This window comes from Cervus elaphus, chromosome 30 (assembly GCF_910594005.1).
Source record: "Cervus elaphus chromosome 30, mCerEla1.1, whole genome shotgun sequence".
Taxonomy (NCBI): domain Eukaryota; kingdom Metazoa; phylum Chordata; class Mammalia; order Artiodactyla; family Cervidae; genus Cervus; species Cervus elaphus.
In genome coordinates, this window is record NC_057844.1 from 33,463,387 (window position 1) to 33,485,406 (window position 22,020).

At 39.9% G+C, this 22,020-nt stretch overlaps 1 protein-coding gene across 1 annotated transcript in view; it reads left to right on the top strand.

The window, feature by feature from the left end:
• The window catches only part of LOC122686664 (phospholipid-transporting ATPase IB-like), a 69,460-nt gene that overhangs the window by 31,989 nt on the left and 15,451 nt on the right, over positions 1-22,020 (top strand). Inside the window, exons 20-26 of the mRNA XM_043891866.1 lie at positions 1,214-1,353; positions 2,862-3,000; positions 8,865-8,929; positions 11,723-11,895; positions 13,699-13,882; positions 17,937-18,047; positions 20,374-20,448. Coding sequence (XP_043747801.1) covers positions 1,214-1,353; positions 2,862-3,000; positions 8,865-8,929; positions 11,723-11,895; positions 13,699-13,882; positions 17,937-18,047; positions 20,374-20,448 — 887 coding nt within the window. The remainder of the gene's footprint in view (positions 1-1,213; positions 1,354-2,861; positions 3,001-8,864; positions 8,930-11,722; positions 11,896-13,698; positions 13,883-17,936; positions 18,048-20,373; positions 20,449-22,020) is intronic.

Consider the following 22,020-nt stretch of genomic DNA (forward strand, 5'->3'; position numbering starts at 1 on the left):
ACCCTCTGCAGTGATTTTGGAGCCCAAGAAAATAAAGTCTCTCCCTGTTTCCATTGTTCCCCTGTCTATTTGCCATGAAGTGATGGGACCAGATGCCATGATCTTAGTTTTCTGAATGTTGAGTTTTAAGCCAACTTTTTCACTCTCCTCTTTCACTTTCTTCAAGAGGCTCTTCAATTCCTCTTCGCCTTCTGCCATAAGGGTGGTGTCATCTGCATATCTGAGGTTATTGATATTTCTCCCGGCAATCTTGATTCCAGCTTGTGCTTCATCCAGTCTGGCATTTCATATGATGTACCCTGAATATAAGTTAAATAAGCAGGGTGACTATATGCAGCCTTGATGTACTCCCTTCCCAATTTGGAACAAGTCCATTGTTCCATGTTTGGTTCTAACTGTTGCTTCTTGCCCTGCATACAGATTTCTCAGGAGACAGGTAAGGTGGTTTGGTATTCCCACCTCTTGAATAATTTTCCACAGTTTGTTGTGATCCACACAGTCAAAAGCTTTAGCATAGTCGATGAAGCAGAGATAGATGTTTTTCTGGAATTCGCTTGCTTTTTCTATGATTGAGAGGAGGTTGGCAATTTGATCTCTGGTTCCTCTGCCTTTTCTAAACCCAGCTTGAACTTCTTGGGATTCAAGTTAATTTTCTGTTATCTCAGCATTTGTTGGGCTTACTTTAATGCTGGAAACTGAAGCCTCTTATTCTTTCCTTCATTCGACAAATAGTTATTGAGCATCTATATAGTGCCCTGCAGTGTTTTCAGCTTCCAGGGCAGAAGTGAACAAAACATAGACAGCTAATGTCCTGCGAGAATATGCCAGTGATAGATGATGTCATGGGGCGAGGAGTGCTGTGGATAGAAAATAAACAGGGTAAAGGGACAGAGCGACGAGGTGCTCTCTGTGTAGGGTGAGTTAGGTAGAGACTGCGGGGAGGGAGAGAGAATGACAGGCCCTCAGGAGAAAGCATTCTGGGTATAGGATGTGCAGGTCCAAATGTTGGGGAATATGAGGACCAGCGAGGGTACTACAGTGAGCAAGGAGGAGGGGAGGAGGGAAGATGAGTAAGGAGACCAGGTGGGTCAGGAAGGGCCACACGAAGGCCTGTATTGTTCCATGGGCTCTGAAACACTTTTGGATTTTGTTTTCAAGTTCTCTACTTCTATCCAATCACTGGAAGCCTCACCAGGTGATCTCTCTCTTGCAGGTCTGAGAACTCTCTGTGTTGCCTACATAGACTTAACTGAAATAGAGTATGAGCGGTGGCTGGTCATGTATAAGAAAGCCAGCACAGTGGTACAAGACAGAATACAAAGTCTGGAAGACTGTTATGATAGAATTGAACAGGTAATGTACCCCATATGTGTTGTCCATGCCAGCACAATTGAAGAAAATGAGCTTATCAATGTAGTCATATCTTGGTGTCATGTTAAAAGCTCAGGTAAATTTTTTTCTGAAGTATACATCTGTCTTATTGTATTGAGAATTCATAAAATGTCTTTTAAACTATTCAAAATATTTCTCCCTGTTTTGAATCGTATCCTAGTCGCTTCAATCTTGTTATCCTCTGTATGGCTTTTCCCACTTGAAAAGAAATACATGTTTATTATAGAAAAATAAGCTAGATTAACATATAACAATCATCTGAAATGTTGGGCTAATGGCTGAGTTCCAGTCTCTTCCCTTTGTTCTTTTCTGTGTATTATATATGTAGTATCCTGTTGTATGTATTTGTGTGTGTGTGTGTGTGTGTGTGTGCTCAGTTGCTCAGTCCTGTCCGACTCTTTATGACCCCATCGACTGTAGCCCACCAGACTCCTCTGTCCTTGGAATGCAAGAATACTGGAGTGAGTTGCTATACCCTCTTCCAGGGGATCTTCCCAACCTAGGGATTGAACCCACGTCTCCTGCATTGGCAGGTGGATTCTTTACCACTGAGCCACCTGAGAAGCCCCTAACCTAACCTAACCCTCATTTAATTGGTGTATTTAGACCACTATAAACATTTAGGCCATGTTTATAGTGAGGGTTAGTTTAATATATACTATATTTGTAACTATTTTTATTTGTTCCAACTTTTTTCTTTTTATTTTTTTCCACTTTTTTTTCTGCTTTCTTTGGTTCTAATTGAGGATTATATATAATCTGCTTTCTTGCTCTCTTTTTTAGTATATCAATCATACTTCCTTTAAAAATGTTTTTAGTGATTGTCAAAGAGTTTGAAAAGTCTACTTTCAAATAACACTGTAACCACTTCTCTCCAGTGGTAGACCAATACTTCACAATAGGAAGAGAAACTATAAACCATCTGGTGATAAGAGATTTATGGAGAAAATTATTAAATTTTCCTTACAGACAAAAGTAAGGGCCTATACATGTGGAAGGGTTTATACATTATATGGTGGTGGTGGTTTAGTTGCTAAGTCATGTCCAACTCTTGTGACCCCATGGACTGTAGCCCACCAGGTTCCTCTGTCCATGGGATTTTCCAGGCAAGAATACTGGAGTAGATTGCCATTTCCTCCTCCAATGGAAATTCCCAACCCAGGGATCGAACCTGTGTCTCCTGCATTGGGATGTGGGTTCTTTACCCCTGAGCCATGAGGGAAGCCCTATAGTGAAATAGGGACAAACAGATCAGTGGTAGAAACTAGAACAAAATGTATGAGTGTATGCACATATGGGACTTTGCATAATAAATTATTAGACGACATGTTTTTTTATCAAAATTTGCTCTATTTATTCCATCATAAAATATTTTTATCTTTACACTTGATCTTAGCCAAAAGGCCAAGAAACGATATATTTTTATCTTTAATTAGCAATAATGACTATCTCTTCCCAAAAACATCTAGAAGTTCCTACTACTTGGAGCCACGGCTATTGAGGATCGCCTTCAAGCACGTGTTCCAGAAACGATAACAAGTCTATTGAAAGCGAACATAAAAATATGGGTCTTGACAGGAGATAAACAAGAAACTGCAATTAACATAGGTAACAGACACAAAGAATGTTTTTTAAAAGCCTGGTTGTATATGTATCCTAAATATACAGTTAAGAATGTATGGTTGTTAATAGTTACTAGTTTTTTATTTCTTCAGGAAAGTATAGTGCAGTGAAATCTTGCCATCACATGTCACAGAATTCAAACAAACAAAGCAAACTCTTATCTTTCCTTCACCGTCTTGAAACAATAGAATGCAGAATGCCCATGAGTCATATGTAATTTCTTGTTCTTTTCCTTTGATACTTGAAGTTATGATATTTTTTCTCTAATGAAGTATATATTGGCTTGGCCAAAAGTTGGTCTTGGTTTTTCCATAAAATCTTACAGAAAAACCTGAATGAATCCAAATATCTGTGTTTGAATTGTATGTTTATTCATAAACATGGTAATCATTATCAGAATATTGGGTTAGTGTTTCTTTTTTTCTAAGCTCTGATGTCACTTGTTTGACTTTATAGTTTTTATTATGATTATTATTATTATTTCACTGTTTGATGGTATTTAGGGTTCAGATGTGTGGAAAAGGAGTTGAGCAACTTCCCTGGTGGTCCAGTGGTCAAGACTCTGCACTCCCAATGCAGGGGGCTTGGGTTCAATCTGTGGTCAGGGAATTAGATCCCACCTGCCATAACTAAAGAGTTTGTATGTCACAACTAAGATCCACTGCATCCAAATAAATAAATATTTAAAAAAGGAAAAGGAATTTAAAAATCAACTTTTAGCCATGAATATGTAAATGTTGATCATAAGAAGGGATTGAAATTATAATTTTTTTCATGATCATCATGGTATCCAGCTCTGGTTAGACTAACACATATTATGAAATGACCCTGTATTCATTGGACACCCTTTAAACTATGTTTCTGCTAATTTGTCAACTCTATATTCATTCATTTAACAAATATTGAACCCTTGCTATGTGCCAGAAAATTCCAGGATCTGGGAATGAAAAATTGAGTAGTAGAGTCTCTGTCCTCAAGGAACTTACATCTACAAGACAAAAAATTAACAAGCAAATCAGCAACTGTTGTAATGTTATTGCAGTAAGTGTTAAGACTGAAAACAAAGCATGGAATAGTCATGGATAGAGGGGTAATGAGACAGAAAACACATTAGGGAGGTGACATTTGAGGCAGAGGCCCAGATTGGAAGAAGGAGCAATCACTGGGAAAGTCCCAGGCAAACGTATGGTGAGCACATGGCTCTGGTGTCTTATCTGAGCAACAATGGAAAGGCCAACATGGGTGGAGTATGGGGAGCAAAGCAGAGGTGAGAGCTTGTCAGGCCACAGGAAGAAATGTGTAGGGTTTTGAGCAGGAGAGTGATATGATTTGATTTGTGTTTTAAAAATATCTTCTTGCTGTTGTGTGGAAACTGGAGTAAATGGAAGGCAGGAGATCATTTAGGACACTTTTGTATAAGTCTATACAAGAGATGGCAGTCATTTGTACTGGGCTGTAATGGGAAATATTGGGGAGGGACTCCATTGGATCCTTTAATCACATGATTTGGACTTGATAGGACTACCTGTACTCGGATTTTTTTCCCCCCAATGGCACATATGATAGTATTGCACCACGCAGAACCACAGATTGTTGTTGTTAAGTTGCTCAGTTGTGTCTGACTCTTTGCAACCCCATGGACTGCAGCACGCCAGGCTTCCCTGTCCATCACCAACTCCTGCAGCTTGCTCAAACTCATGTCCATCGAGTCAGTGATGTCATCCAACCATCTCATCCATCCTCTCTCTTCCCCTTCTCCTCCTGCCTTCAATCTTTCCTAGCATCATAGTCTTTTCCAATGAGTCAGTTCTTCATATCAGGTGGCCAAAGTATTGGAGTTTAGCTTCAGTATCAGACTTTACAATGAATATTCAGGACTGATCTCCTTTAGGATGGACTGACTGAATCTCCTTGCAGTCCAAGGGACTCTCAAGAGTCTTCTCCAACACCACAGTTCAAAACCATCAATTCTTCGGTGCTCAGCTTTCCTCATAGTCCAACTCTCACATCCATACCTGACTATTGGTGATTGAGTCAGTGATGCTATTCAACCACCTCACCCTCTTTTGTCCCCTTCTCCTCCTGCCCTCAATCTTTCCCAGCATTAGGGTCTTTTCTGACGAGTTGCCTCTTTGCACCACGTGGCCAAAATATTGCAGCTTCATCTTCAGCATCAGTCCTTCCAATGAATATTCAGGGTTGATCCTTTAGGATTGACTGGTTTGGTCTCCTTGCTGTCTAAGGGACTCCTTGTAGCCCAAGAATCACAGATATGGAGGGTCAATTATAAAGATACATGTGGATTTCTGACTGTATGTGGGTTAACACCCTACCTCCAGCATTTTTCAAGGGCCAGTATAAATTTGGGGCACATTTGGTGGGTTAATCTGTCAGCCCTCATTGATATGGGTGCAGTAAGAGTAGATGACTGTTTCAAAAAATTTTGCTGTGAAGGGAGCAGAGACCTGGGGTGGTAGCCGGAAGAGAACAGAATTGATGAAGTGTTGATTGTTTTTGAAGGAGCTATTTCATCTCTAAACATCAGTTTCCTGCCTGCAAATTGGGGATGATAGTTTTTACTTGATAGAGTTGTGAAAATGCCCTGAGGTAACTCCCGTGAAGTTGTTGCAAAACACTTAGCAAGTCCTCTGGGAATGTCAGATATTAATGTAATTATGAAAGACTCACAAAGCAGGTCCGACCACCATGCAGTCACTTATCCATCTGGCAAACATTTGGAAACGTACCATCCACATGCTCTCCTTTTTCCAGCTCTTTCACATTTCTGCTTTAATGTGCCTTGCCATGTTCCTTGAGAACCATGCAGTCAATGACCACAGTAACTTAGTGCATATCTTGTGAAGAGGCTCAGCTGGCCCCGCACCATAAAAAGGGACAATTGCTTTCTTACCACCTTCCTCAATTACATCTTTGCCAGGTCCGCTACCTGAAACCATTGGCTTTACCTGAGACTTCAATAGTCTCTTTGGCTCAGGACTGAAACTCAACCTAGATGAGACCCAGCAGTTACTGTTAAGAGCAGAGTTTTTATACTTATCGAAAGAGACTTATTTTTGTTACCAGAAATCTACAATTCACATGAAGGACCCCTTACTCAGAATAACTGGATTGCGTTCAATCCAGTTGCGTTCAATAACTGGATTGATTCAATAACTGCTTTATTGAATTGTACATATTTTCAAATGACTGTTTAGTAACCATGGTGCTTTTGAAAAAAGAAGGGAAACTCTCTCCAGTTTCTTAGAGCAGGGATTGAAAACACAGGGAAGAACCGGCAGAACTAGAGTGAAGGGCAGAACACACATGTAGTGGGCAGAGGACAATCATACATGTGTAGGGAAAAGGCAACACACACGTTGGAGGGGGAGTCCATGGGGGAGCACTGGCCCCCCTGGAGGGGCAGCCAGAGCAGCCATGCCTTCTGGAAATGAGTACCCACTGTTGGCACAGGTTTTTAGCTCTTAGAAGATAATCGCAATTCTGTGCTTTGATATGAAATATCCTGATTTATAACCGTTGCTTAATGTGTAACATCTTGTAAGGGCAAAACAATATATGTCTGTTGACTGAGTGCAGGTTGCTATCCTCCGACCTTAAGTTCTGGGTCCTAGGTTGGACTTTGCTGCTGCTGCTGCTAAGTCACTTCAGTCGTGTCCAACTCTGTGCGACCCCATAGACAGCAGCCCACCAGGCTCCTCTGTCCCTGGGATTCTCCAGGCAAGAACACTGGAGTGGGTTGCCATTTCCTTCTCCAATGTTTGCATGCATGCTAAGTAGCTTCAGTCGTGTCCAACTCTGTGCGACCCTATGGACAGCAGCCCACCAGGCTCCTCTGTCCACAGGATTCTCCAGGCAAGAATCCTGGAGTAGATTGCCATTTCCTTCTCAGATTGGACTTTACTGCTCCCCTTCGAGGCTACTTATGCAGAGGAGACCAGTTGAAAGATAGAGTCAGTCAACTTTGCCTGGTGTATGCTGATATAATTTGTTTTCTTAGAGGCTTTCTGAGCTCTTGCTTTTCCCCCCAGAAAAGCAATAGGCTTTAGTTAGAGAGCTTTCGTGTTCCTTTCATGAGTTTGAACAGCTGAGGAATAATTCAAAGAGAAAAAAGATTGAGAGCTGGTTCTGAGAGCCAACATCATTGAAGAGAAATGCATAGCAAGCATAATGGTTGAAAAGTCAGGCTTCAGAGTTATAAAGACCAAGGTTTGAACCTGAATCTTCTGTCTCTATATTTATGAGCCCATGCCTTTGTGGGCTTTTCTAACCCTCAGTTTTCTCATTATTAAAACGGTCGCAATACACCTCTGCTGGTTGGGATGATTATGTGGAAGGGAGTCTGTGAAGGTTTTTCTAAGCTGGTGTATTAGATAGAGTGAGGGCTTCATAGATGTTAGCTCCTGCCTTTATGAATACTGTGGCAGTTTTAACTACCATCATCTCTCCAGGAGCTAAAGTTGGCTAACATGGTACAGTTAAAAGGCTACATATAGTCTTGACACTGGTTTCAAACAAAATTTGGCTAAGAATTTAGCAGGAGGCTTACGTTCAGGAACAAATATGTTAGGATTGTTTTTTGTCAACAGCAAGAAATAAAAACTACTGTCACACATTTTTAACATATTTCCTAGACCAGCTTCTAGTTCTATTAGCTTCTGAAAGTTTTCTGATAACATGATTCCACATGAATCCGCGGCCTCTTGACTTCAGCAGCAAATGTACTATTACATTTGGTTACATTCATTGGAATGTATGTGTGGTTTGTTTTCTTTTGTGTTAGCTTTGCTTCCTTGGGTTTTAAGAGGCTTATCACATATTCTGTTGTAAATCTTCCTTAGCAGCCAGCATAAAGCTGGGTACCAGTAAGCACTCAGAACTTGCATGCTGATTTGATTTGCATTTTGGTCATAATACATGGAAACTTTTTAGCCTTTGTTAGGATTCAGCCAGTGGGGGCAGCAGTGGCTTCAGGGAAGAGGGCTCCTCATGGGGGCAGCACCGGGATCCTTGGTGGGAAGCTGGCTTTCCCGTCTATGTCTGGTTTGTGTCTCTGAGCACCTGCACAAATATTAACTTTCTAACCTGACTGCTAGGACAGGAGCTGCCAGCATTCAGGCAGTTAACTTCCCCAGTAACTTGTGACAAAATGTAAGTGGAAATTACAGTAACACATGTCAGGAAGTCACTAGAATTCTTTGAAAATCTTAGTATCTCTAGTTTTGCAAAATATAACAAGACAAAGTGAATACCTACAAGTTTCAAAATAGGAATTTAATGATAATCATATTCTGTGGAAAAGAACACAGGAAGTGTTACATGGGAAGTGTCACATAGGAAGTGTCAGATAAACCAAAAATTAATGAAGAGCCTTGAAAAATTATTTTCTCCTTGTAATTGTACTGACTACAGTAGAAAACATACATATAGGCATTTTGAATTATATGCAAATCAGGGAGTTACTTTTGTTTTTGAAACCTACACAAGTTTCAGGAAATTTCAAAGAAAACATTAAAATGATATTGTATAAATTTATATTTAAATTCCAACTCTCATGAAACTGATTTGTATGAAGATTTAAATCATTTTAGAAAATTTGTCCCATAAGAATCATCAGTTATTGATGTAAAAAAATTTAATTTTCAAAATTATCAGAAATTTATCCATCTGCTGCTTCTTGCTGAGTTTTTGTGCTGAGCCACTGGGCTTTGAAATAGTCATAAGGCAGAAAGTATGATAAAGGAAGAATATAAATAGATTTTTTTTTTAAATGAGCTCATGTAAGGCACTGAGCCTTCAGATATATGACTTCTTTATTTCTTTCTTTGTAGCTTATTCCTGTAAACTGTTATCAGGTCAAATGCCGCGTATCCAATTGAATGCAAATTCATTAGAGGTAAGTAATTTTTAAATATATATTTAATATGAATGTAACCAACTTGTTACTTGAAGGTTACTCAACTCCTTAAAACCTACATAAGGTTGCCTTTAACTCTCACTCAAGTCCATTGGAAAGTCTAGGTTTGTCCCAAGATTCTTTTCCCAAGACTGAAATTTTTACTGGTTTTCTATTCCTTGTCACCCCTGGCTCCCATTATTCCTCTCTCTGTGTGAGTCTAGTCCTTTAATCACCACCCCCCCACCCACCCACCCCAGTGTCATACCAAATCCAGGACTCAGATCCTTCATTTTTACAATGGAAAAAAGAGAAAAAATTTTGTCTATATAACAGTCTTTATGAAAAGTTTGAAAAGATCAATGCATTTACATTGCAAGAATGAAAGGAATTTGGAATCCAATATTGAACATCCTTGCCCTTAAAAGGCTAGTTTTATAAAGTATTTTTTACTGTATAATTTTCTTAGACTCATTTTAAAATAATTTTAAATATATTTCATTTATTCCTTTTCTGACACACTTCCTTTTTTAAAAAATGTAGATCTGAGTTTCCGACATAGATCATTATTCTTCTCTGTGAAAAACCTTTACAAATATTTCTTACAAAGCAGATCTGCTGGTGAGGAGTTTTCTCAGTTTTTGTTTGAGAAGGTCTTTATTTCTCTTTCACTTCGAAAGATAATTTCCTTGGATATAGAATTTGAGGTTGGGATTTCTTGTTCTTTCAATACTTCAAATGTTTTACTTTACTTTCTTTTTGGCTGCAAGCTTTTTGCCGAGAAGTCTGTTATTTATCTTTACTCCTCTACCGGTAAGGTGTTCCCTCCACTCTGAATTCTTAAGATTTCCTCTTAGCCTTTGGTTTTATGCAGTTTTATTATGATATGCTTGGGTGTAGATTTTTGGCATTTATCTTGCTTGGTGTCTTCTGAACTTCCTGGGTCTATGTTTTGTGTCTGTAATTAATTTTGGAGTATTCTCAGTTATTAGCACTCAAACTTTTCCTTCTGTCCTCTGTTTCTTTTCCTTTTGGTATTGCAAGTGTTTGTATGTTAGATCTTTAGAATGGCCCCACAGTTCTTGAATATTCTGTTCTGTTTTCTCTTCTTTTCCTCTTTGAGCTTCAGTTTAGGAAGTTTCTATTGACATTTCTTCAAGTTCATTCATTCTTTCCTCACCTGTGTCCAGTCTACTGTTGAGTCCATAAAAGATATTTTTCATTTCTGTTACAGTGTTTTCCACAGTGTTTTTACAGCCCAATGGGGGGGGGGGTGGTGTTAAGGTATGTGGGCAGGGAAGTGTTCTATAGTGAAGTGAAGTGAGGTCGTGTCCAACTCTTTGCGACCCCATGGACTATAGCCTACCGGGTTCCTCTGTCCATGGGATTTCCCAGGCAAGAATACTGGAGTGGGTTGCCATTGCCTTCTCCAGGAGATCGTCCCGATCCAGGGATTGAACCCTGGTCTCCTGCCTTGTAGGCAGACACTTTACCATCTGAGCCACCAGGGAAGCTCTATAATCTTAGGTTAAATCTCAGTCTTCAAGAGAAACTGTACCCCTTTGTCTTAAGTGTTTCTTAGTGCTTTCTTTCTCCCCATAGGTGAGACAAGGAGACCACATGGGGCTGGAGTTGGGTAAATGACTTTCCCTCCAGGTGGGATAAGGCTCTGGTAAAGTTTTTAACCTCGGAGGCTAGGCTTTTGCGATGGAGAATGCTCTGGGCATATTTCCTTCTCTCTTAGAACCTTGATACCCAATTTTATGGAAGTTCACCCCATTATTCTGTTCCCATCTTTTAAAATTTTCCCAAAATTTCTCTGAACTTCCTCTTTGCTATTAGCACTTTTCCATGTTTTCCAACTAAAAATTCTCTTACTTACACACCTTTTCAAGAATAGCTTTATTGAGATGTAATTCACATGGCATAAAATTAACCAGCTTAATTCAAGGGATTTTCCTGTATTTACAGATACATGCAATCAATGGCAGAATCATTTTAGAAACTTTTCATCATCTGTAAAAGAAACTCTGTACCTTTAACTGTCATCTCCCTGACCCTCCTTGCTCCACCCCTAAACAACACTCCTCTACTTTCTGTTTCAATGAATTACTTATTTTGGGCTTTTATGTTAATCAAATCATTTAACAGGCAGTCTTTTGTGACTGGCTTCCTTAACTTACCATAATGCTTTCAAGGTTCATCCATGTTGTACCAGGCAATAGTACTTCATATCTTTTTTTAATAGCTAAGGAATATTGCATTGTATTTATCCATTCATCAGCTTGTTTCCACTTCTAGGCAGTTATGAATAATACTGCTGCTTATACATTCATGTACAAATTTTTGTGCAGACATGTTTTCATTTCACTTGAATGTATATACACTGATAAGTGGAATTGCTGGATCATTCACTAACTCTGTGCTTAGTTTTTGGAGGAATTCCTGGACTATTTTCCCAAGTTGCTGCACCATTTTACATTCTGACCTTCAGTCTATGAGAACTGTGATTTCTTCACATCCTCATCAACACATTATTATCTGACTTTTTAATTCTAGTCATGCTAGTGGGTATGAAGTAGTATCTCATTGTGGTTTTGATTGGCATTTACCTGATGACTAATGATCTCAAGCATACTTTCATGTTATTTATCTACTTTTAAATTTAGTTTCTGTGAGATTTTCAAAGGGAACAAGGAGGCAGACATATGCCTTAATCTACTATCTTGACTCAAAAGGTCTTTTTAATTATATTAAAAATGGTAAAAGATAATTTTCCCCTCTTTGTTTAAGGCAACACAACAGGTGATTAATCAGAACTGCCAAGATCTTGGAGCACTGTTAGGTAAAGAAAATGACCTGGCCCTAATCATAGATGGTAAAACATTGAAATATGCCCTCCATGTTGAAGTTAAGAAGTGCTTCCTTAATTTGGCCCTCTCATGCAGAACAGTATTATGTTGTAGGTAAGAATATATTCACTGTTGGTTTTTTTCCTGCTATATTTCGTAGTTTTTTATGGAAAGAAAATATAGACATCGAAATATAAGTTTTTTTCAGAGACAAACTACCTTACTGGGAAAATATACACTCAAACTGAAATGCAAGGTCTGAATTTAATTCTAATTATCAGGTTTAAGATTTACTCAAAAGCAGTTTATAATTTTTTAGTGGTACATTATTTTGGTACGTTATTTATTGATGTATTGGCCAAATGAAAGAAATCTTTTAGGTACAACAAAAGGAAAGGAAAGGAAAGCGAAGTCGTTCAGTCATGTCCGACTCTTTGTGACACCATGGACTGTTGCCTACCAGGCTTCTCCGTCCATGGGATTTTCCAGGCAAGGGTATTGGAGTGGGTTGCCATTTCCTTCTCCAGGGGATCTTCCCAACCCAGGGATCGAACCTGGATTCCCACATTGCAGGCATACACATTTTACTGTCTGAGCCACAGGGAAGTCCAGGTACAACAAAGGCCCTGGTCATTTACAGGGAGGAGCAAATTTGAAACCACTGAGACCTAGAGGAAAATGAATTTGTGAGTGGTTATTGAGTAATTGACTATTGCTCAGTTAACAGATGGTTATTACAAGACTAATGTTATTTTAGGCTATATTTTCATATATGAGTGAGAAGATCCAAAATCAGAATAGTGATCACCCAGTTCTCTTCTTAACTGGTCAGAACATACTTGGAGCTTTGGTAAAGGGTACAGAACTGCATTAAGGAGTGAGTGAAGGACTTGAGGATATGTGGAGAACTTGACTGCCAAGAGGATGGAATTAAAATTTGAATTAAGATATGAAGAGTCAGGGGCTCTCTTAGGTGATGCTAGTGGTGAAGAACTCACCTGCTAATGCAGGAGATGTAAGAGATGCGGGTTCAATCCCTGAGTTGGGAAGATCCCCTGGAGGAGGACACGGCAACCCACTCCAGTATTCTTTCCTAGAGAATTACAAGGACAGAAGAGCCTGGTGGGCTACACTCCACAGGGTTACGAAGAGTTGGACACAACTGAAGTGACTTAGCATGCACACACATGAAGAGTCAAACTTGAGATTAATTAAAGTGATTAGTTTTTTCCCCTCTACAAATATCATAGTCTAAACATGAAAGTGATCATCAGACTAAATGGTGAAGCGATTATCAGTGCAAGTATTCCAGTAAAAGAACCAGTGTCACTTGATAAGAACTAGACTTACAAATGGTTTCTGACCACCTCTACTTCAGAAAATGTTCATATTATACCCACAATGTAGTGATGTTAACTGAGTATATTCTCTTCATTATGAAGTGAAGGTTTTTTTTTTTTTCAACTGTGTTTCTACTTTAAACATGCTCATTTTGGAGCATGTTATGAAACATACTAGAAACATGCAAAGAAACCTTCTATCTGCTCAGTTTATAATAATCTCACCTGACGTTTGAAAAGGTTAAATTTAAATTAGTTATTAGGAGTTGTTTTGAGGGAAGAGAATAAGTGAGGTCATTTGCTTATTGGAATATGAAACCCTGTGTGCCCTTATTGCTTCTGATAGAAGTGTGTGTCTAACTTGCTGACTGAATAAATGAGTGATGGGTAGGGACTTCCTTGTATCTGTAAAGAAATTAATTAATGAATTGGAAAATTTACCGGTAACTGCCATTTAAATGTGACTGTATGTGGATTATTGCTGACTCCTTTGTAAAGCCTTTTAGAACAGGATGAATAAGATGAACCAAAATAAAACAAGAAAACATGCTTGTTTCTTTTTTTTTTTTTCTTTCAGGTTATCTCCCCTCCAGAAGGCTGAGATAGTGGATGTGGTGAAGAAGCAGGTGAAGGCCATCACCCTGGCCATCGGGGATGGTGCCAACGACGTGGGGATGATCCAGACGGCCCATGTGGGTGTGGGCATCAGTGGGAATGAAGGCATGCTGGCCACCAACAACTCTGATTATGCCATTGCTCAGGTCAGTGGTGAGGGTGGCCAACTGGACATGGGGAGTGTTGAAGACCTCGGGTCCACCCCCAAGGTTTAGCCTGATCTCTAAGCTGCTTTCAGTTGGAAACTGTCAGCACCTTGTTTGAAGGCTATACTGCTCACAGGCTGATAAATGGAGAGAGGAGTTGTTAGGGCAAGAAGTAGTGGCTTTACTGGGAAAGTCAGCAGACTGAGAACATGCTGGGCTGGTGTCCCAGAGAACCATCTTGCCTGAGTCAGAATTCAGGCTTGTTTTATACTAAAAGGGGAGGGGATAAAGTCCTGGTTCTGGTCAGCCTCTGGAGGGGGATGTGTTAACTTCTTCCTCCCTGCAGCCATTCACAGGTGGGCTGTGAGCTGAACCAATAGGTATTTTAGCTTCCCCTGGGAGGCAGGGTTCCTGGAGATGGGCCATTATGTGTAATTTAAACTTCTGGGCAACATCCTTTGTTGTAATAGAATAGCTTGTAAAGAATACAGAGGTTCTACCCTATCTCCTTAGTTTTGTGCTGATGCATTTTGCAGCAGTAATGCATGCATGCATGCTAAGTCACCTCAGTTGTGTCTGACTCTTTGGGACCATCTAGACTGTAGCCTGCCGGGCTCCTCTGTCCATGGGGTTCTCCAGGCAAGAGTACTAGAATGGGTTACCTTGCTCTTCTCCAGGGGCTCTTCCCAACCCAGGGATCGAACCCACATCTCTTACGTCTCGTGCATTGACAGGCAGGTTCTTTACCACTAATGCCACCTGAGAAGCCCTTGCAGCAGTAAAGGTTTCCCCTTTCCAGCTTTGAAATTTTCAAAACTGCTGCCACTAAGAATCTGTAGTTCTGCTCGTATAACCTCCAGGTCCCCAGTCTCTCCAATCTGTGTGTGCTTTGCTTTGTGGTATCTCTTGATAAAGACTTAAAATAGTCCTATCCACCCCCGCCCCTCCCTTTTTCTTAAGGAGATACTATTGCCTTTTGGCAGGCATTTAAAAAAATTCAACTTTGTTTATTTAGAGCAGTTTTGGCATCACAGCAAAATGGAACAGGAAGTACAGGTAATTCCTGTACACCCCCAGCCCCCACACCCTCAGCCTTCCCTGTTAGCAACATCCTTTACCAGAGCAGTTCATGTGTTATAACTGATGAACCTACAGGACAGGTCATTATCACCCAAGGCCCATAGTTTACACTAGGATTTCTCCTTGTGTTGTACATTCTGTGGGTCTGGACAAATGTACAATGACACATATCCACCATTATAGTATCACACAGAGCAGCCTCACTTCCCTAAAACCCTCACCTCTTCATCTCCACCCTTCACCATAACTCTTGGAAACTACTGATCTTTTGACTGTTTCCGTAGTTTTGCCTTTTCCATAAAGTCATATAGTCAGAATCACACAGTAGTCTTTTCACATTGGCTCCTTTCACGTAGTTTTATGCATCTTAAAGTTCCTCTTTGTCTTTACAATTTATCCAATTGTACATCTCTAAACACTGTATTTTACCTTGTATATGTGCTCAGTTGTGTCTGACTCTTTGCGACCCCATAACTGTAACCCTCCAGGGTCCTCTATACATGGGATTTCCCAGGCAAGAATATTGTAGTGGATTGCCATTTCCTCCTCCAAGGAATCTTCCTGACCAAGGGATCAAATCCGTGTCTCCGGCTTCTCCTGAACTACAGGCAGATTCTTTACCACTGAACCCCCTGGGAAACCCTTTCTTTTTAAGTTGTTGTTCAGTTGCTAAGTCATGTCTGACTCTTTGTGACTCCCTGGACTGCAGCACACCAGGCTTCCCTGTCCTTCACTATCTCCCAGAGTTTGCTCAAATTCATGTCCACTGGGTCAGTGATGCCCTTCAACCATCTCGTCCTCTGTTGCCTCCTGCTCCTCTTGCCCTCAGTCTTTCCAAGTATCAGGGTCTTTCCAATGAGTTGGCTCTTCCCATCAGGTGGTCAAAGTGTTGAAGCTTCAGCCTCAGTCCTTCCAACGAATATCCAGGGTTAATATCCTATAGGATTGACTGGTTTGATCTCCTTGCTGTCCTAGGGACTCTCAAGAGTCTTCTCCACCACCACAGTTAGAAAGCATCCTTTCTTGGGTGCTCAGCCTTCTCCTTGGTCCGATTCTCACATATGTATATAACTACTGGAAAAACCATAGCTTTGACTATATGGGCCTTTGTTGGCAAAATGATGTCTCTGCTTTTGTATACACTGTCTAGGCTTGTCATAGCCTTTCTTCCAAGGAGCAAGCATCTTTTAATTTTGTGGCTGCAGTAACCATCCACAGTTATTTTGAAGCCCAAGAAAATAAAATTTGTCACCGTTTCCACTTTTTCCCCTTCTACTTGCCATGAAGTGATGGGACTGGATGCCATGATCTTAGTTTTTTTAAACATTGAGTTTTAAGCCAGCTTTTTCATTCTCCTCTTTCACCTTCATGAAGAGGCGCTTTAGTTCCTCTTCCACTTCTCTTTTTATACCATATCTTGCAGGGGTTTAGAATCACAGCTGCAATCATGATCAGACAGAAAGTGCAGGATCCCAGGGCTTTCTTTTCTCCCTTCCACCCACCTAAGTCGCCTCACGAAGCCAGGCACTAATGCAAGAGACTAGTCTGACTCATGCTCTGCCCCCCCTTTTTATTAACATGCTATTTCAGGTTAAGGAAACCACTTTGAGCCCCATCAGCTTTTTTCTGTCTCACTTTTCCTTGAGAGTAACTTTGACTGGAGAGAGGGAGAGGTTGTCCGCCATGGTGGGGGCCATTTCGTACTCCCTCGAATGTTGTCCATATCGGACATTCTCCTATATTGGTCCCATCCCCCCGCCCTTAGATGGACTGCTGACGAGGGTCTGTTGTCTTTCCTTTTCACTTCTTGCAATGCATGACTCTCCCTTCCTCAGAGAGGACCAGTGTAACACTTTGCTCACAGTCTAGATCTTTTTATTCTCAGAAAAGAGTAAATTATTCCCTTCTTCCTCTCCAAACTTCTTAATATTTTAAAACCATCCCAAGAAATACAACTTTGACTTACAATGTCCTTTTTTCTCCCTGTAAATAAATCATTGGAAAGCCAAAAATAGGAATGTTGTCTATAATGACTTGTAATATCACGTTCTAGGTGAAAACAAAAGCCATCCCTCCTGAATTCACTTGTTTCAGTGTAGCTATGCATTTTATGACTTGTCATGTCCCTCCCCATCCTGACCATCCTGTTTGAAACTCTTGAGCAGTCTTTTTTGAAAAGCTGGGTTTTTTTCCCCCATATATAGAAACTTATGTCACTCTAAAGTCAGTATTTAATTTTCATAGTCACTAAATTACTGAATTGCCTTGTTTTGTGGAATAATGCTCCTGAATATTCTTTCATCCTAAAAAAAATGTTTATTGAGTGCCTCTCACACCCTAGGCCTGTTCCTGGGTATTTGGGATCCATCAGTGAACAGGTGAACTGTGAGCCCTGCTCACTTAGTTTGAAGATGTTAAGTGTTACGGAAAAGGAAAATCCAGATGAGGGAAAACAGCTGAGAGGTGCTGCAGAAATCACACATTACCTCCTTTTAAACTTTAATTTTTCTCTTTATATATTTACTATAGGAAATGGGGGGAACTGATTCCTATAAGACTTTGTTACATGCACCTGCTCAGACAGAACAATCATTGAATGATGTTCTTGCTTCCAGGATCTTATTTCATTAAGTAATTCTGAGTCCCTTCTCACAATTAAGGTCCTAGATGTGGATCAGATCAAATTCTAAGCCTTGTATGTGACAAGTGAAAATATAAGCAGGATTTGCTGGGCAGAAAAGTGATGTTTATTTATTTATTCTAATAATAAGAAAAGTTAATTTCACAGAGATCTGAAAAACTCCTTTATACTGAAGAGTCCTGTCAGGTTGTCTGGGAGTAGGTTTCATTCTGCTTCTGTCCTGTGGAGTGGGAACTGCTGAGGTGCAAACCCTGGGAAAATGACGTTTTGTGGGGTTTGTCACTAAATGGTAGGTTCCTTTGAACTTCATTGATTGTTATTTCTGTTTTCTAGTTTAGCTACTTGGAGAAGCTTCTGTTGGTTCATGGAGCTTGGAATTATTTTCGAGTGACCAAATGCATACTGTATTGTTTCTATAAGAATGTTGTGTTATACATCATTGAGGTAAGGAATGCTTTCTTTCCTTGAGGTGTGAGGTCTTGTCTAATGTGGAGCTTGATAGTTTAGTGTTTTCCTTATTTATCTCACTAAGTACTGTTACATAATGCTGTTATATAAGTTGTGGCTCACATAAAATCAATTTAATAAAAAACGGCACGCAAAATATGTCCAACATCACGACGACTTACTGACATAATCTGTTGTTTAAAAAAAAAAAGAAAGTCCTATTTGGAACCAAAGTGTGTCTCTGCCAGCTCCAGATCCTTCTAGTTATCAGAGGCATCAGAAATCTCTGGGCTTTTGAACTGTTTTCCTCCTGACGCTGGAAATCTGGTCCCAAGGCTGTTGTTGTCTTCCTAACATCCCACTAGGGGCCGGGATGGGCCTTGTTCTTCCAAACACCAGCTCTTTCCTTTTGTCTTGGCTGTACTTAGCACTGGTAGTTAAAGCAAGTTTTCAGGGGCAAGAAAACTTCACGAGTGTTACTTCCTTGTCAAGAAAATACCATGGAAAGAACCTGTACCTGCTCTCCTTCCGTGCTGGGGGCTGTGGAGCTGTGGCTCCCACGCTGCAGCCGCCCCGCCGCCCACCCCGGCTCCTGTCCCCTGCACTGGCAGAACGCCTGGCAGCAGGGCCTCTTTTTTTACTGAAAGTGGACCAAAGAAGAGTTCCATAACTGCAGTTTTCATGGAATCTTAAAGTTTGTCATACCTTTATTGCCTCTGAGAAAGCATGTTTTCTCTAGTGTGTAGTGTATAAGGGTAATGGGGTTTTGGGGTGAATCTTTCTTTTATTACTGAAGTATCATTGATTTGCAATATTACAGTTTCAGGTATACAACATAGTGATTCAGTATTTTTACAGATTATATTCCATTTAAAGTTATTTTAAAATAATGGCTATGTTTCCTTGTACTGAACAATATATCTTTGCTACTTATTTAATTTAAAATGATTATTTAATAGTTTTTAATGGATTAAAATTCATTTTAATGGTTGATTTACAATATTATGTTCATTTCAAATGTACACGCTTATTTTACACAGGGTAGTTCGTGTCTCTTATTCCCATACCCCTCCCTCACCCCTCCCGACTTGCCTCTCCCCACTGGTAACCAATAGTTTGTTCTCTATACCTGTGAATCTGCTTCCTTTTGGTTATAATCACTAGTTTGTTGTCTTTTAGATTCCATGCACAAGTGATAACATAGAGTATTTGTCTTTCTCTGTCTGACATTTCACTTAGCATAATGCTTTCTAGGCCCATCCATGTTGTTGCAAATGACTGAATTACTTTCTTTTTTATAGCTGAGTAATATCTCATTGTATATACATACCACACCTTCTGTATCTACTCATCTGTTCATGGGCACGTTATTTACAATAGCCAAAATATGGGAGTGAATCTTGTAACTACCAACCTAACTTTAAAAATATCTGTGTAAGCTTTAAATTTGCCTGTGGAAATACATTTTTAAACATTTTATTTTGAAATAATTATAGATTTACAAGAAGTTATAAAAAATATTTACCAGAGTTCTTGTGAACTCTTCACTGAGTTTCTCCCAAAGATAGCACCTTATGTAAAATCACAGGATAATATGAAACCAGGAAACTGATATTGGTACAACTCATTCAGAACTTATTCAGATTTCATCAGCTTTACATGCACGTGTGTGTCTGTGTGTGTGTGTGTGCATGTGTGTCACTGTAACCTTCTATCCCTGTGTAGACTCATGTAACTACCAGAGTAATCAAGATACAGGCCTGTTCCAATAAAAGATACAAACATGCCTCATCACCACAGGATCTGCCTCATGCTACCCTTTATATTCACACCCACCTGACCCCTGGCAGTAGCTCATCTATTCTCTTTTCCTGTAAGGGAGTTCTTTCAAGAATTCTCTAAAAGTGCAATCATACACCATGTAACTTTTGAGACTGGACTTTTTTCACGCAATATAATTCCTTTCAGATCCATCCAAGTTGCTGCATGGGCAGTCATTTTCCTTCTTGATTGCTGTGTAGTACTCCACGGCACAGGTGGCTATCGCTTGTTTACTGTTCACTTGTCGAAGGACATTTAGGTTGGTTCCAGTTTGGAGCCATCATGAATAAAGTTGCTGTGGACATGTGCATAGGTTTATGTGTAAACACAAGTTTTCACTTATTTAAGGTGAGCGTCCAAGTGTACATTTGCTGAATTGTATGGTGAATGTATGTTTAGTCTTAAAGGAGACGACCAAACTGTTTCCCAGAGTGACTTTACTATACGAGTGTATGTAGGTCAGCACTGACATAGCGGTGCACTTGGCTTCCTTCTCTTTCAGCTTTGGTTCGCCATTGTTAATGGATTTTCTGGGCAGATTATATTTGAACGTTGGTGCATCAGCTTGTACAACGTGGTAAGTAAGCACTCTCCCTCTCTCTCTGATGGCATGTGGGGCTGCGCTCTTTGTGCCTGGGACGCAGAGCTAAGTCCTTCATCTGCATCCATGGCTCACATACATCTTTAGGGCCTCTGTTGCTGCCACACAATCTGCAGAAGCACAAACTCCCCACACATGGTTTCAATCATGGTAGATCATTTTGTAGTAACTACATGATATTTCCCAGGTGGTGCTAGTAGTAAAGACTCAGCCTGCCAGTGCAAGAGATGTAAGAGACACGGGTTTGATTCCTGGGTCGGGAGGATCCCCTGGAGGAGGGCATAGCAACCCACTCCAGTATTCTTGCCTGGAGAATCCCCATGGACAGAGGAGCCTGGTGGGTCACAGTGCATGGGTTGCAAAGAGTTGGACACAACTAGAGACTTAGCAAGCATGCACACAACATTTATATGCAATGTATTTTTTATAATATTGATATTTCAGAATCTTTCTAACTTTGCCTGTACAACATTTTCATATTTTTAAGTCAAGTAAAAATTGCTGAACTCTTCCTAAACCCATTGCATTTAATACACGTAATTTAGATTTATCTCTCTTTGTGTCTGTGTGTATGTATGTGTGTTTATAGTATAATTCCATGTCCTCTTAAGCCTCTTGGTAGAAAATTTGTATTTATGGAAATAGAACATGCTGTGCTTGTATTAAATGCTGAATTTTTATATCAAGCCTATAGTAAATACAGTTTTCCATTTTAATGGATCTTCTAATAATAAATAGTCACATACCATTACTTGAATTATTTTGAATTAAAAAACTAGATATTTAGTAAACAGTAAGACTAAGTGGCTTTTTACCCACATGGCCTTTTAATTTTTGCTTTGTTTTATTTTTCTTGTATTATGATTCCACCAAAGGGTTAGAAGTTAGGAAACGTAACATAAAAATGAGGCTCCCAAGCAAGTATCCCATGACCTCTCTTGTGCACTGTGTTATTGCAGTGACATTATATTCTGCATGCTCTGTGCACTCACTCCTAAAGGTCTGTCTTCTGGGAGCTGAAATTCCAGAACAGACTGAAGTTACTGAATAGAAGTCATTGGGTGCTCAATGGTCAGAGCACTACACCAGGGAAGCTTGGGTCCTGTGTAGAGTTGTCTCTGCCAGGCTCTTGGTCACACAGGACAAAACTGATAAACTTTCTTTGAAGTTTCATTAGAGACAGGAATAGAGAGTGGCAGAGTCTCTCCTCTGGGTGAGAACAATCCCTATGAATACATAAGCCACAGCTATTGACCAGTGGAATCTTGCCAACTGGAACTCCAGTGGAAAATTTAAATAATTACGGACAACTGAGGATAAAATATGATGACACACTATTGAATATCCATTGACTTATTAACTTTCATCCCATTACAAGTATATTTTATAGGTGAAAAAAAATGAAGACCAGGACATTCCAAATAATAGTTACTGGCAATGCCAGAGATGGACTCTGTCTACTTATTTGATAACTAAATTTATATGAGTTGTCATGCTCATACTTCTAGAGGTTATATATTATTTCTGCTACTGCTCATGCATGACTAA